Source organism: Corylus avellana, chromosome ca7 (assembly GCF_901000735.1).
Source record: "Corylus avellana chromosome ca7, CavTom2PMs-1.0".
In the NCBI taxonomy this organism is placed as follows: domain Eukaryota; kingdom Viridiplantae; phylum Streptophyta; class Magnoliopsida; order Fagales; family Betulaceae; genus Corylus; species Corylus avellana.
The window spans coordinates 28,849,031-28,865,628 of record NC_081547.1 but is presented as its reverse complement, the minus strand read 5'-3'; the positions used below and the strand labels follow the sequence as shown (position 1 = coordinate 28,865,628).

General features: G+C 35.6%; 2 protein-coding genes and 1 pseudogene across 2 annotated transcripts; all 3 read left to right on the top strand.

Moving 5' to 3' along the window:
- Positions 1 to 1,526: 1,526 nt before the first annotated feature.
- On the top strand, positions 1,527 to 3,378 carry LOC132188126 (probable LRR receptor-like serine/threonine-protein kinase At3g47570). The gene is made up of 2 exons (XM_059602528.1): positions 1,527 to 3,293; positions 3,373 to 3,378. The coding sequence occupies exons 1-2, from the start codon at positions 1,527 to 1,529 to the stop codon at positions 3,376 to 3,378; spliced, it is 1,773 nt and encodes a 590-aa protein (XP_059458511.1).
- On the top strand, positions 3,221 to 5,972 carry LOC132187463 (probable LRR receptor-like serine/threonine-protein kinase At3g47570). Its single transcript, XM_059601781.1, has 3 exons — positions 3,221 to 4,158; positions 4,903 to 5,366; positions 5,779 to 5,972. The coding sequence occupies exons 1-2, from the start codon at positions 3,405 to 3,407 to the stop codon at positions 5,352 to 5,354; spliced, it is 1,206 nt and encodes a 401-aa protein (XP_059457764.1). The 5' UTR covers positions 3,221 to 3,404; the 3' UTR covers positions 5,355 to 5,366; positions 5,779 to 5,972.
- A 2,926-nt stretch (positions 5,973 to 8,898) lies between these two features.
- On the top strand, positions 8,899 to 10,847 carry LOC132188125 (probable LRR receptor-like serine/threonine-protein kinase At3g47570; annotated as a pseudogene).
- The last annotated feature ends 5,751 nt before the right edge of the window (positions 10,848 to 16,598 follow it).

Sequence of the window (16,598 nt, the reverse complement as noted above, 5' to 3'; positions counted from 1 at the left end):
GTCCTTAATCGTGGAAATAGGCATTTCTAGCTGCTACATAGATTGTTAAAGACTTTTCTTCCGAAAACAACAATAACAAGATATTGATCGAAGAAAAAAAGAAAAGGCCGGGGGTCGAGGTATATTTCTGTTAAAAGGGAAAAGACTTTTGACAAGTCCTTATTTGCCCACTTCTCACGCGTTCAAGATGTTACTATCACCGTGTCAAGGACCCAAGAACTAATTGTGTGCTTTGAAATTTCCAACTTCACACCCTACAGCTACGATGTTGTGGAACCCAGGGAAGGAAAAGGATGATTGGATCAACTCCATCGGACAGTCCATAGTGCAACTCTCCAGGTCAGTCATGGACTCCGAGGTCGTCCATTACGAAAGCCACTTGCTGTGGATACAATGCATATGAAGAGTCTCTTTGCCAAAGACTTTTTATAGTCGTGCTACTGAAGTCTTTTCAGTGTGGTGCCAAAAGACTTTTAACAACTCCTTTAATTACGCCCACTTGTCACGCGTTCCTTGAACAAGTCTTTTCAGTGATGACACTGAGTATTTTATTCCATTTCTAGCTCAGAATTTTTAGCAAGTTGCAAGTGAAAGATATATTACCAATGTATGAGAAATAAGTATTCTTTGAGTCACTGCTTTTATCAAAAGAGATTTATTAAATTGATATGTAATTTATTTATTGGAGAGGAATAAAATAATTAATTAAGAGACATGTAATAGATACTAATGAATAAGTTATACACCAGTTTGACAGCGCTCTTAGTAAAAGATTTGGTATCCCTAGCAATTCTCAAATAACAAACTCTCTAAATTTTACTCTATTCTATTTAAATATAATTTTTATTCTATTTTCATTTATTTTTTATTCTCCACAAAGTTACAAACTCATAAAGGTGAAGGAGAGAGAAAATTGGAGAAGAAATATAAAAACATAAGAAAATAGGGTAGATAATGGTTTTTGTTCTCCGAATGTGTGGGGAGATAGAGGTGTGACAAGCCTTAAAATGAAAGAAAGGAATAAATAATTTGATGGAGCTTGCTTTTTTTATTTTTTATTTTTTGTAAAATTTAACCTAATTTTGGCAAAAAGTAGAAAGTTCGTCATCTTAAACTACTTTAACTATTCAAAATATAATTATTTTTTTAATTCATCTCTTTGATTCGTTCACTTCTCTCGCTCACGACGCTGAGAGACACTGTATTGTTATTGCTAGTGGCAGACACCTCCAGCTTCCTGAACCCAATTATCACAATATTGGTTTTCAACAACTACTTAATTAGATCCATTAATGCGCGCGTATGGAACGGCCACTTCATGCTAGTGAAGTCTTTTCGGTCTTTGTAACAATTCCTTTTGGCCCACTTCTCACGCGTTCTTAAGTGAGTCCTACAAAGATCTTGCTCTACCTCGCACAATATCTCACAAATACTCTGCTTCCCTTCTCTCCATTCCAATGAAGCTTCATACCCGTAACTTATTACCTGCACTTATGCTATGCACTACATACCTTCTTCTCTTTTCTATGACCCTCCTATGCTTCCAACCTGCCGCTACTGCTGCTGCCTCTCCAACCAACGAGACAGATCGTGTGGCTCTACTCAAATTCAAAGAAATGATACCCAATGACCCATTTAACATCTTCACCTCTTGGAATGATTCCATCCACTTGTGCAACTGGCAGGGAGTTACATGCGGCCGCAAGCATCAAAGAGTTACGGGCTTGGAACTATCGGCCTATACCTTAGGTGGATCCATATCACCTTACATTGGCAACCTCAGCTTTCTTAGTTTCGTCGACTTCTCAGGCAACTTCTTACATGGCGAAATTCCACAACAACTCGCTCATCTCTTCCGGCTGAAACATCTCAATCTTAGCAGTAACTTGTTAGCAGGGGAAATTCCAAGCAACTTTACCAACTGTCCTCAACTCAGAGTCCTGGACTTCCTAGGGAATAATCTTACTGGGAATATTCCTATTGAGTTGGGCTCTTTAAAGAGGCTTGAGTTGCTTGACGTTTCCACAAATCATTTGACGGGAGGCATCCCACCTTCTCTGGGAAATGTTTCTTCACTCCAAGCACTTGACTTTTCGCTTAATTATTTCGTGGGAAATATTCCAGATGAAATAGGTCATTTGCAAAGCTTATTTTACTTCGGAGTTGTGGAAAATGATATGTTTGGTACGTTCCCTTATTCCTTTTACAATATATCAACTCTGAAGAGCATTGAAGTCGGAAGTAACCGACTTAATGGCACTCTTCCAGCCAATATAGGCCTCACTCTCTCTAATCTCCTAAACTTGAACATCGGTTATAACGAATTCTCTGGTCCAATCCCAGTTTCACTATCCAATGCTTCCCAGCTTGAATTTCTCTATCTTTCCGAAAACAATTTCGTGGGACAAGTTCCAACTGATCTAGGCAACCTGCTACATCTCTCTCTTTTAGATGTTGGTGAAAATCTTAATCTTGGAAGTAATTCAGCCAAGGACTTAGATTTCTTAACATCTTTGGAAAACTGCACCAAGCTGGAAGTGCTAGCTTTTTCTCTTAACAATTTTGGAGGTAGTTTACCTCATTCTATAGGAAATTTGTCGAAGCAACTTAGTACTTTATACATGGGTGCCAATCAAATATTTGGAACTATTCCTAAAGCATTAGAGAATCTCATCAACTTAAGTATCCTCGACATGTCGGAAAACCTGTTCACAGGTACCATTCCCACTTATTTTGGAAAGTTACAGAAGCTGCAAGAATTGTCTTTGTATGGAAACATATTGTCGGGGGATATACCATCATCTCTAGGCAACCTCACTCGATTGGGCGATCTTAATTTATATCAGAACAAATTGGAAGGGAGCATTCCATCAAGTTTTGGAAACTGCAAGAGTTTGCAGCTCTTAAATATTTCAAAAAATAACCTTAGCGGAGCCGTACCCGAAACGAGTCTTTCTTCCCAATTACTACGACTCGACTTATCACAAAACTCGTTAACGGGCATCCTACCTATGGAAGTAGGCAATTTGAAAAATATTTACTATTTTGATGTCTCTGAAAACAATTTCCTTGGTGAGATTCCTGAAACCATTGGAAATTGCTTGAGTTTGCAGAATCTTTACTTGCAAGATAATTCGTTTGAAGGAAACCTTCCTCCATCTTTGGCATCCTTGAAAAACCTTCACTATGCAAATCTTTCACGAAACAACTTTTCAGGAATAATTCCCAAAGATCTACAGAAAGTTTCTGTTCTACTGTATTTGAATCTTTCATTTAACAATTTGGTGGGGGAGGTACCAACCGAGGGGGTCTTTCGAAATACAAGTGGAATATCAGTGATAGGAAATAAAAAGCTTTGTGGAGGTATCCCAGAACTAAAATTACAAGCATGCCATGTCAAAGTTATGAAGGAAGGAAAATCTCATGTATTTAAATTAACTGTCATAATTGTTAGTGGGGTTTTATGTTTTATTCTATTTTCATCATTTCTTGTCCTTTATAGGAGGAGAAAAACAAAAAAAGAATCATCTTCTACACTCCCCAAAACCAACTTTCTTTCAAATGTTTCGTATAAGGAGCTTTATCAAACTACTGATGGATTTTCTCCTACCAATTTAATTGGATCTGGTAGTTTTGGCTCCGTATATAAAGGAATTCTTGCTCAGGAAAAAAGGATGGTTGCTGTGAAAGTGTTAAACCTTCAACAAAAAGGAGCTTTCAAGAGTTTTATGGCTGAATGCAATGCGTTAAGAAATATACGGCATCGAAATCTCGTGAAGATCTTAACTTGTTGCTCAAGCGTGGACTATAACGGCAATGAATTCAAAGCACTAGTTTACGAATTCATGGCAAATGGAAATTTAGACAAGTGGCTGCACCATGATAGAGAGAATGAAAGTCCACAAAGATATTTGAACCTTCTTCAAAGACTAAATATTGCGATTGATGTAGCTTCTTCACTACATTATCTGCATGATCATTGTGAAACACCAATCATTCATTGTGATTTGAAGCCAAGCAATGTTCTTCTTGACGACGACATGATTGCTAAAGTAAGTGATTTTGGTTTGGCAAGGATACTCTTTGCAACAAATGATGATTCTCAAAATCAAACGAGCACAGTTGGAATAAAGGGTACTATTGGCTACGCTGCTCCAGGTACATCACTACTTCGATCTTAAATCCTTTAAATCATGATTTTGTTCAAGTTGAAAAGTATTACTAACCATCTTTTTACTATGCTCTCCATACTTATTCTTATAACATGTCCATTAGATATATCAAATTTATATGTCGGCTAACAAGAAGGGGAACATGTAAACCCTGCTATAAAAATGGTGAGAACACTTTTTTTCAAAATAAAACCGGTCTTTTGTATACATTGCTTGAAAATATTGGTCACATATAGTATTTAGGCTTTGATAGAGATTAATAAGGCTAGCATATATAAGAAAAGACATGCATAGCTGCGTTGGACTAGACAATATGTGGATTATTTTAATTGAAGTATGGGATAAATTACGGGTACAAGGTTTAGACTTAAAACTTATTTTAAATTAACATTTATCCCAAAAAATTGAGTCGATAAGAAATTGTGAATTTTAAGTGTTTAAATTAATATTTTAACATACTCTTTAGTTTGTCCAACAAATAACTTAAAACGAAGGAACGACAATGATTAGTTGATATGATTCTAATACTGACCTATTTTATTATCCAAAATCCCAAAACATTTCACGAGTTCTAATTGTAGAATACAGACTATTTTTCACATTATTTTCTAAGACTAAATAAAATATGTAGCTTCTAAATATAAAATCCCAAGTCTTTTAAATTATGTATTAAACCGCTATTTGAAATCATTACCACGTTAACTTTGTGTGTGAAATATATGAATTGCAGAGTATGGAATGGGTGGTGAGGCATCAGCACAAGGAGATGTCTATAGCTATGGGATTTTTTTGTTGGAGATGTTCACAGGAAAGAGACCCACCGACAAAATGTTTAAAGATGGTTTCAACCTTCATAACTTTGTTAAAATGGCATCAACAGAAAAACTTGTTCAAGTTGTAGACCCAAATCTTCTCACAAGAGAAGTGGAAGATTTAGAAGTGGCAACAGAAGATGGCTACAACAACGATGATCACAATGATATTGAGGCAGTAGAAGAAAGAGTCCTTATTGAGAACCTAAGCCATATGAATTCTAATGTGCAAAAGTGCCTACTTTCAATTTTCAAGATCAGCCTTGCTTGTTCATTAGCAGCCCCAAATGAAAGAATAAAGATGGAAGATGTCACTAGGGAACTACTTCGGATCAAAACAGATTTTCTACAAGTCAGGATCCATGAATAAGGACCAAGTAAGGTAAGGCACTACAAATTTTGATTTATAAGTTTATTGAATGATACACAAGTAGACTTTCCAACGATATTATTAGGATCAAAACATTCATTTAAGAGTTTTCACCTCGTTTGCGTTTGATTTGTGATCCATTATAATTAATTGCCCAAATTGCATGCAATTCGAGTAACCTCATAACAAGGACAAGTGTAGGGCCCAATTATTCTCGGCCGAGGGAGCCCAAACCCTAAGTTGCCCAAGGCACATACGCCCCACATATGTCCTCATGGTGGCTACCCAAATTCAATGCAATTTGGACAATCAATTATAAGATATCTTAATTCTTTAAGTCCGATGTTAACTTTATAAGTGATTTGATTTTTGTTTCCTTATGTTTTTTTGAGCAAAAGCTGTTTTGTACCATGTAATTTTGTAGGAAACGGAGCTTTGTGAAGAAGTATGGTTGCAGAAAAGTCTCTTTTGTAATGCCCATGTTTTTTTTTTTAGTTGCTTTTTAAAAATTTGGACACTAATGACCCGAATGCTTATAGTGTGTTGAGCTAGCACGGTTTGGCTGTTTGAGCGCGTATGTGTTTTGTTGGAATAAATCAAACCAGCTTTTGATCTACATGTATTACGAATCTTTATTCTATATATATATTTCATCAAGTCTAGTTTTAAAATTTACAGAAAAAAAGGTTCCATTGAATATTAATTATGATTGCAAGGAAATACATCGTCCAAGAGACCAGCAGAGTCATTTTGTGATGCAATGGATGTTAGTGAGGCAAATCACGTGTGTAATGTGTCTCTAATGCAAATTGTGTATGCTTAATTTTAATTGACTTATACTTAAAAAAATATAAATCAATAATATAAAATCAGAAAATATTCTAAATATATTCTAACAGGCATGAGGCATGATTTACTGTGTAGGCGGCCAGCACGTCATCAAGTAGACAAGGATAAGCAAACCAAACCAAACCAAACATGTGAATGATTTAAACACCGTAATATATTAAAAACCTGTCCAAATTAACCTTATTATAAAGATGTGTTGCCCATTTCTACAAAGAAAAAAAGATATATAATCATGGCCCAGACAGAATGGTTGAACAGATTTATATTGAAAGCAAAAGTCAACAATTCCTTATTTTGTTTATTTTGTTAATTAATGCTAACTCAAGTTGAAACTCAAAGATCCGACAATTGCTTTGAAAGCCATCCTCTCGACCACCATTTTGTCTCCTACTCACCTCCTTCAAGTCAAATGTACCTTAACAAGATATGCAGCCGCAACAAGCTTATTAGAATTGAATAGAAACACTAATTTCAATTCTCAGCCAATGATTTCCATACTATTATGTCGTTTCATGCCATACTGGTCTCCAATAGTGGCTCTTGGTAATGGTAGCTGGATATATATTAGATGGATGAAGTTGACAAGAACTCTCATAATGTTCTGCATCTTTATGTGTCTTGATCCAATATTTCACCTCCTTCAACTTTCTCTGCTTCTCATAATGTACTATTGCTGCCGCTCCAATAAATGAGACAGATCGTCTGGCTTTGTTCAGATTCAGAGAATTAATAGCAAACGACCCGCATAACATCTTGAGCTCCTGGAATGATTCTATCAACTTCTGCAGATGGCAGGGGATTTCATGTAGCCGTCAGCATCAAAGAGTTACAGCCTTGGACCTACAAGGCTATGCTTTGCGTGGATCCATATCACCTTTCATTGGCAACCTCAGCTTTCTTAGGTTGTTTGATCTCCAAGACAACTTCATATCCGGGAAAATTCCACAAGTTACTCATTTGTTCAGATTGCAGAATCTCCTTCTTAGCAATAACTCGTTGACAGGGCAGATCCCGAGCAACTTCACCAACTGTCCTGACCTCAGAGTGATGGACTTCACAAGGAATAAACTTACTAGGAACATTCCTAATGAGCTTGGCTTTTTGAAGAAGCTTGAGATGCTTCAGATTGGAGGAATCAATTTGACAGGACGCATCCCACCTTCCTTGGGAAATATTTCTTCTCTCCAAGAGCTATCCTTGGCGCTTGGGAAATATTTCTTCTCTCCAAGAGCTATCCTTGGCGCTTAACAATTTTGTGGGAAAGATTCCAGAAGAAATAGGCCGCTTGCAGAGGTTTTCTTTCTTCGAAGTGGTGGGCAATAATCTAACCTGTAAGATCCCTTATGCCCTTTACAATATATCAACAATGAGCATCATAGGCCACACTCTCCCTAATCTCAAAATTTTGTCCATCTCGACCAATCAATTCTCTGGTCCAATCCCACTTTCACTGTCCAATGCTTCTAAGCTTGAAGTGCTTGCTTTTTCCAAAAACAATTTTGTGGGACAGGTTCCTACTGATCTGGGAAACCTGCCAAATCTTTGGTGGCTAGGTGTTGGTAGAAATAAGCTTGGAAGTTATTCAACTAGGGACTTGGATTTCTTGGCATCTTCGGAAAACTGCACCCAACTGGAAATGCTTGATTTCTCAAATAACAAATTTGGAGGAAGTTTATCCAGCTCTATATATAGGAAATTTGTCGAGGCTTCTTAGTCAACTATATCTTGATGGCAATCAAATATCCGGAATTATTCCATCAAAATTAGAAAACCTCGTAAACTTAACCACCTTAAACATGGCACAAAACCTGTTCAATGGCACAATTCCCTCTTATTTTGGGAAGTTTCAAATGCTGCAGGGATTGGGTTTGGATGAAAATAGATTGTCAGGACAAATACCAGCCTCTATAGGCAACCTCACTCAAGTGGTTAAACTTTTCTTATCTCATAACAAATTGGAAGGAAGCATTTCATCAAGTTTTGAAAATTGCAAAAATTTGCAGGAGTTGGACATTTCACAAAACAACCTTGGTGGAGCCATACCCAATATCGGTATTTTTTTCCCAATTATTAGAACTCAACCTGTCACAAATCTCATTAACTGGCACCTTACCAGTGGCAGTAGGCAATTTAAAGAGTCTTGATCAATTGGATGTCTCTAACAATAATCTATCTGGTGAGATCCCTACAACTATTAGAGACTGCTGGGGCTTGGAGTACCTTTACCTAGAGGGTAATTCATTTCAAGGAACCTTGCCTCCATCTCTGGCTTCCTTGAAAAGCCTTGTCTATTGAGATCTTTCACAAAACAACTTATCAGGCCTGATTTCGAATGATCTATAGAAACTCTCTGTTTTGCGATATTTGAATATTTCTTTTAATGATTTGGAAGGTGAGGTACCAACTAAAGGAGTCTTCGGTAATGCAAGCACAATATCCGTGATTGGAAATAAAAAGCTTTGTGGGGGTATCTCGGTCCTGCAATTGAAAGCATGCAACATCAAAGTTATGAAACAAAGAAAATCTCGTGCTTTCAAATTAATAGTCATAATTGTTTGTGGGGCTGTGTTTTTCCTGAGTATGCTTGCTTTATCTCTTATTATTTACAAGAGAAAAAAAAACAGGAAAGAAATCATCTTTTACTCTCTCAGAAATTGACATTATTTCAAAGGTTTCATACGCAAAACTGTATCACATGACTAGCAGATTCTCGCCAAGAAATTTAATAGGATCTGGTAGTTTCGGCTCTGTTTATAAAGGAATTGTTGTTAAAGGAATTGTTGATCAAGAGGAAAGGATGATTGTTGTCAAGGTATTGAACCTTCAACAAAAAGGAGCTTCCAAGAGTTTCATGGTCGAATACAATGCGTTAAGAAATATACGGCATCGAAGTCTTATTAAGATATTAACATGTTGCTCCAGCATGGACTATAGTGGTAATGAGTTCAAAGCTCTAGTTTACGAATTCATGGCAAATGGAAGCTTAGAGAAGTGGCTGCATCGAGATTTAGACAATGAAAATCAATCAAGAAATTTAAACCTTCTTCAAAGACTAAATATTGCAATTGATGTCTCTTTTGCACTACATTATCTTCATGACCAATGCGAAAGACCAATTATTCCTTGGGATTTAAAGCCAAGCAATGTTCTTCTTGATGATGACATGATTGCTCATGTAAGTGATTTTGGTTTCGCAAGGCTCCTTTCTACAACCAATGATGTTTCTCAACATAAAACCAGCATGGTTGGAATGAAGGGTACAATTGGCTACGCTGCGACATAACTACATAAATCTTCTAAATCATGATTTTGATCAAATTGGAAAATCTCTTTAACTGTCTTTTTTACTAAGCTATACATGTTCATTTTTTCCCTTTCTATTTATTTCCTCAAGGCTCTATATGCTTTTTTTTTTAATAACATACCAATCCGATTTACATGGACTAACAAGAAGGAAAACGACAGACACTGCTGGAAAAATGGCAGGGCTGCTTTTCAGAACTGGTTTCTTCTACAACTGAGGAATATTGGTCCCATATATGATTTTAAGGCTTTGATAGAGATTAATAGGTTGTGCTTAGAACTTGAGCACTATTTAACAAGTCTCAAATATGAGAAAATAATGGCACATTTCCTTTGTAAGAGAAGAATACATTGAGATAAGGATCAAAGCTGAAAAGTGAAAATTCAAACCAAAAGAAATTTTCAAGATCAAAGAAGACTTAATAGGTGCATCTGAGAATGAATGTTGGTTAAGCTAGAGGAGAAAAAAACAGTAAAGAAGAAGAATATTATCTTTCATCTTGTGTTTTGTGTGTGTAAAGATACTTCATTGAATTGTCATCCAATAAAGAATTAGGTCATGGATAACCAATACATGCAGCCATGACTTGTTGAAAAGCCTCTATCTAGTACTTAATTGGTCCAGAAAATAACCAAAAACCAAGGGAAGAACATAATTAGTTGATCCTTATCATTAATATTAATTTTATCTTCCCATGCCACATGTACCAAGCAAGTATGAAAATTGATCCCCTTTATCATGCAATTTCCAAAAAAAATTAGTTCTGATTTTGGAATGCAGGCATCACTTTATTTTCCAAATATTAACTAAATTTTGTTTCTAGTTACTAAATCCTAGATCTTTTAAAGTATTCATTAAGCTGCTATATGAAATCATCGTCACATTACCTATGAAATCGATTGATTGCAGAGTATGGAATGGGTGGTGGTGCATCAAAAGAAGGAGATGTCTATAGCTTTGAGATCTTCGCATTGGAACTGTTCACGGGAAAGAGGCCTATTGAAAAAATGTTTGAAGACGATTTCAACCTCTATAACTTTGTTAAGATGGTATTGTAGGAAAGACTTATGCAGATTGTTGATCCAAACCTTCTCACAAAAGAAGTAAATGAAATGTCAATGCCAATAGAAAACGATAGTTACAAATATGATGATCGCGATGATATTGAGGAGGAAGAGGAAAGTTACATTGAGAACTTAAGCCAGATGAATGCCAGTATGCAGAAATGTTTACTTTCAGTTTTCCAAATCAGCATTGCTTGTTTATTGGAATCGCCAAAGGAAAGAATGAATATGGAGGACGTCACTAGGGAACTACATCAAATCAAAATGCTTTTCTAGGTATTGGATATGGACCAACTCAATTACTGCAACACATTTTAATTTAGAAGTTTTAGCCAGTGATAGATAAATCATAAAGTGATTGAAGACTATCCTAAGTATTGTATATGGGCTTTGAATTCAAACCTTTCAATTTTCAAATAATTCTTTCGGACCACAAGCATAAGTCTTACTTAGGTATACAATCTGCTAGCACAAGTAGATTTTCCAGGGCTCTTACTAGGATGAAAACATTAAATTAAGGTTTCCACCTCATTAAAGTCCACATGTACCTCTTATTAGGACTAAAACATTAAACTACCTAAAATTTCCATCTTATTCTAATCAATAGGTGCTTTATAAGTCACTCTGGTTTTGCTTTTTCAGGGCAGAAGTTGTTTTCTTTCTATTGTATTATGAGAATTTCCAAATGTCCCAACATATCAAACATAATTAACTTCTGCTTTTGCAGGAGCATGGAACTTTGTGAAGAAATCAGATTGCAGAGAAGTCTCATTCATAATGCCTCCGTTGAGTATAGGCTTTATTCCAACAAAGTACTTAGATTAGAACATTTGTTAGTGATCAACATGTTTCTTTTTCCTTAGAATTAAGAGTGGCAAAGACCCTCATGTGTAACTTTTAATTACTGCTGCTATATTTTGTTTGTTTTGTTTTTCCTTTCCCTCTTTTCCCCTCGTCTAAATAGGAAAAAAAAAATGATTAGCATGTTTAAGACATTCTTAAAAACATGTACTAAGCATATTGTAACGTGCAAAATATATGCTAATGGGAATAATGTCAGTAGCTAAAAGACAATATTATGAGTAATGCTAAGTATGATCATTTTATTTTAAAATCACCATTAAATTTTATATGAATCATATTTGAATTTTGATCCAATAGTAATTTTGAAAATTACATCAACTTTAAGAAGATAAAAAAATAGTCTCTAACATTACTCCAATATTATACCCTTGAATCAAGGCACATTTTGTAACATAAAGAAACTATCAGCACTAGATATATTAGTCTAGGGGGTTATTCTCTGCGGGTGTGTGACGTGTGTCTTCTCTGAGGGTGGTACTCTTACCTTCGTGGGCCAACCCAGCCTTCTCATGTTCTTGGCCCACGCGGATCTATGTTGGACTTGCAGCCTAGCGTTTAGTGAGGGAGAAATGCAAACCAAAATGGGTTTGGACTTTGGACTCGGGACCAAAAGTGCAAAATGGATCAGACAGGTGAATGGGTCCTTATATACAAATTTTGACGTCTACATTCACAAATTTCCCCAAAAACGAAAATCTAAAAGTAAATATAACAAACAAACAAAAATCCTAAAATTCTGACCAGCACGGACAACTTTTGCTTTCTTCCCTTCTCATTCAGCTTCACCAACGATCATTCAATGCTCCACACCCAAGGCCCGAGGTTAGCCTCTGGAGGGCCAGGCGGAGAAGTCCAACGGCTACAATTGCGTGGAAGTTAAAGAAGGAGAAGGAAGACTGGGACTTTGGCGGACATCGATTATGATCGCCACGTGCTCCGGATACAATGTATATATGAAATTATGAAACGGTCTTTGTTGTAAAAGCCGTACAAAGTTTTCTTCCAAATACATGTAATTAATACTCACGTGGTGTAAAAAACAAATATCAGTTTTAACATACCAGCAATTAACTTGAACAAATTGTCACAAGTGACTCAGAGGGCGTCTTTTGACCCAAGGAAACCGTACAATTTGCTATTTCGAATTTCCAATTTATCATCCCATTTGTATTTTTACTGCTTTTTTGAAAAGTCAAGCAAACCGTAAACTCAACGCTAAAGCCCGATGCTCATGTGCCTTAATTGTGGAAATAGGCATTACGAGCTGCTACATACCACATTGATTCTTAAAGACTTTTCTTCCGAAAACAACATGAACAAGACATTGATCGAAGAAAACAAAAAAAAAAAAAAAAATGGCTGGAGGTCGAGGTATATTTCTGTTAAAAAGGAAAAGACTTTTGACAAGTCCTTTTTTGCTCACTTCTCACGCGTTCAAGATATTACGATCAGCGTGTGCTTTGAAATAATTGTGTACTTTGAAAAAGAGGGCGATTAGCTAGTCCAAATATCTTTTATAAGTTGAGCAATCATTTTCGAGAAATAATTTTCCGTCGAAAAAGAAACAATGAAGATAAGCAATCAAAGAAAACTTGCACAAACTCGCATAAAGTCTCCAAACTCAAACCCGAAGCCCAACGGCTACGATGTTGCGGAACCTAGGGAATGAACAGGAGGATTGGATCAACTCCATCACGGTCCATAATGCAGCTATCAGGTCAGTCATCGATTGCGATAGCCACTTGCTCCGGATGCAACGAATATTATGCAAAGAATTTTTAAAAATCGTTGAAAACCATTTTTAAATCAACTATTATCTTTAATATTTTTCTTTTAGTCCCCCCCAAATTATTTTCTCGCTCACTCAAAGTTCTGTTCCTCCCCTGCATAAGCTTTAACGTCTTTATTTTGATAATGGAAAATCTTACCTCATATGGCCACCAAAAAATAAATATAAATGAAACCCCTTTTAAGCTTTCAGTGTAATCTGATGATAGCAGATGCCAGATGGGCGGGTAATCAGGGTAAAATGGTCGCAAGCATATACATGGATCTTTTATAACTTTAGCGACCATTTTCGAGGAATATTTTTTCATAGAGAAAACAAACAATTATAAAAATAGGCCGGGCACTAAAAGGATAACTGGGAAAAGACTTGAACAAGTCCTATTCGCCCACTTCTCACGCCTTCAAGATATCAGTATCAGCGTTAATTTAGCAGGCCAGGGATTCCAGAACTTGCGTTTTGAAAATTCTAACTTCACACCCAAACTGACCCCTACTACTTTGATATTAAATCCTCTAAATCACGATTTCAATCAACTTGAAAAGTATCGTTAACTATCTTTTTACTATGCTCTACATATTTCATCTTGTCGATTTTATTTCCTACCCCAAAAAAAAAAAAATAAAAATAAAAATACTTAGATTTGAAGTCAAGTCTGTGAAGCTTTTGTGGTACTAGAACGTACTAAAAAATGAAATCTTGCATGGTTCAATGTAAAATTTTTATTTCAAATAGTCAAAAGTTTGCCCTATTTTCCTTTTTATAATCTATATGGCTTGCTTGTTATTTGTATTTAATTTCGAGACTTTCTTCTTAGCTCTTTCTATTCTTTTTTTGAGAAATAACTTCTTGTTTTATTTCATATAAGCGCTTGATCTGTCAATGCATTATCTCTAATACATAAAGGAAAACTCCCTAACCAAATTTTCTTCTCCGTGAAAGACATAGCAAATCTTGCTAGGCAGTCTGCCACTGCATTGGCTTGTCGTGGAACATGTTGGGCCCTCCATTCGTGCAGCCCACTCAAAGACTCAACTGCTTCCTGAATCACATGCCCATATTTTCCACCCCGGTTGTCCTCTTGTTGCAGAGCCTGGACTACCAATTTGGCATCTCCCTCCAGGTAAACACGTTCCAGCCCCAGGTGAAGACACAAATCAACTGCGCTCAACATAGCTAAAGATTCAGCCCCTTCTGGATCAGTGACTTCTTAGCTCTTTCTAGGTTTCTAATAACTCTCGTCACCACATTTATATGTTACAGAAAAAAGAACGTGGCATATCTTTTCTTTAATAGATTCTTAAATAGCGTATTCTTTATCTTTATCTTCTGTTTTGTGTGTATAAAAATAATTTATTGCCTCGTCATTCAATAAATATTCGACTCTTTAATCGGTCCAACAAATAGTATACAAACTAAGGAAAGACCATGATGAATACTTGATCCTAATCATTTACTCTGTTTACTCTATCTTTTGCAAAATAAGTTAGATCTATTATGTTAAATTATTATTTATCTTTAAATTTTAAATTATTAGAAAAATGTGACTTTAATTATTTAAGTTAAAAATATTTTAATTGAAATATGGGATAAATTACAGATACATGATTTAGATTTAAAACTCTGCTATGATACTATTTTAAATCATCAGTTATTCCAAAAAGTTGAATTGATAGGAAATTGGGTTTAATGATTTAAATTAATATTTTAACATACTTTTAAATTTTCCAAAAAAGAAGTGAAAACTAAGGAAAAACAATGATTAGTTGATCGAATTCTAATACTGACGTCTTTTATTATCCAATTTCCCAAAAAAGTTCACAAGTTCTAATTTTAAAATACAGACTATTTTTCATATTATTTCTTTAACACTAAATAAAATATGTAACTTCTAAATATTAAATTCCAAATCTTTTGAATTACGTAAAATTATTATTATTTTAATTGTGCGTATGTGGAATATATGAATTGTAGAGTATGGAATGGGTGGTGAGGTGTCAACCCAAAGAGATGTTTATAGCTATGAAATTTTTGTGTTGGAGATGTTCACAGGAAAGAAACCCACTGACGAAATGTTTAAAGGTAGTTTCAACCTTTATAACTTTGTTAATATGGCATTGCCAACAAAAACTTGTGCAAATTGTATACCCAAAACTTCTTAAAAGAGAAGTAAATGAATTAACAGTGGCAACAGAAGAAGATGACTACAACTACAATGATCATGATGATATTGAGGCAATAGAAGAAAGGGTCTATATTGAGAACAAAAGCCAAATGAATTCTAATATGCAAAAGTGCTTACTCTCAGTTTTTCAAATAAGCCTTTCTTGTTCACTAGAAGCTCCAAAAGAAAAAATGAATATGGGAGATGTCACAAAGGAACTATATCGGATCAAAAATGCTTTTCTAGAGGTTGGAAGCGATGGATAGGGACCAAATGAGGTAAGGTACTACCATTTTTTATTTAGAAGTTCAGCCAAATGATACTCATTCTATAGAGTGACTAAAGTTTGTCCTGTATTATGGGAATTTTCAAATGTCCCAACATGTCAAACATAATGAACTTTTGCTTTTGCAAGAACACAGAGCTTTGTATGTGAAGAAATCAGATTACAGATCAATCTCCTTCATAATGCCTCTATTCTGTTGAGTATAGGCTTTACCATTTGTGCGTTTAAGTACTCTGTTGGGATAAATCAGAACATTTGTGAGTGATAACATGTTTAAGACATTCTTAAAAACACGTGCTAAGCATATTGTGACAATATTACACCCTTGTTTAAAAACATGCAGTCCATAATCTGGTAGGGAGTTGCGTTTAGACTTTGGACTCGAGAACCAAAAGTGAAAAATGGATCGGACAAGTGAATGGGTTCTTTCACAAATACACACATTTTGACGTCTAGATTCACGAATTTCCCCAAAAACTAAAATCTAAAAGTAAATAAAACAACAGAAAAAAATAATAATAAAAATAAAAAAAAATTAAAATAAAAAAAAAACAAAAAATCAAAAAGGAGGTCCATCAGGGTGCTTTAGCATTCTTCTCACTAACGATCATTTCCACGCTCCAAACCCAAACCCGAAGCCCAACAGCTACGATGGTGTGGGACCTAGAGAAGTAAAAGGAGGATTGGATCAACTCCATCGGACCGCCCATAGTGCAACACTGCAGGTCAGTCACGGACTCCGAGGTTATCAATTACGATAGCCACCTGCCTGGATACAATTTATATGAATATCTTTGGTGGGCACAATAGCTACGTTTGGCAAGGGGAGGTCCAGCACTGTAGCTGGAACGGTACTGTTCTAGCTACAGTGCTATCTGACACCAATCTTGACTTTGCAATTTTTTTTTTTTTTAAAAAAAAAAAAAA

Coding starts and splice junctions, on each gene's coding strand:
- LOC132187463 (XM_059601781.1), top strand. CDS start 3,405: ATGAAGGAAGGAAAATCTCATGTATTTAAATTAACTGTCATAATTGTT. Junction 4,159..4,902: donor TATTGGCTACGCTGCTCCAG/GTACATCACTAC, acceptor TATGAATTGCAG/AGTATGGAATGGGTGGTGAG.
- LOC132188126 (XM_059602528.1), top strand. CDS start 1,527: ATGACCCTCCTATGCTTCCAACCTGCCGCTACTGCTGCTGCCTCTCCA.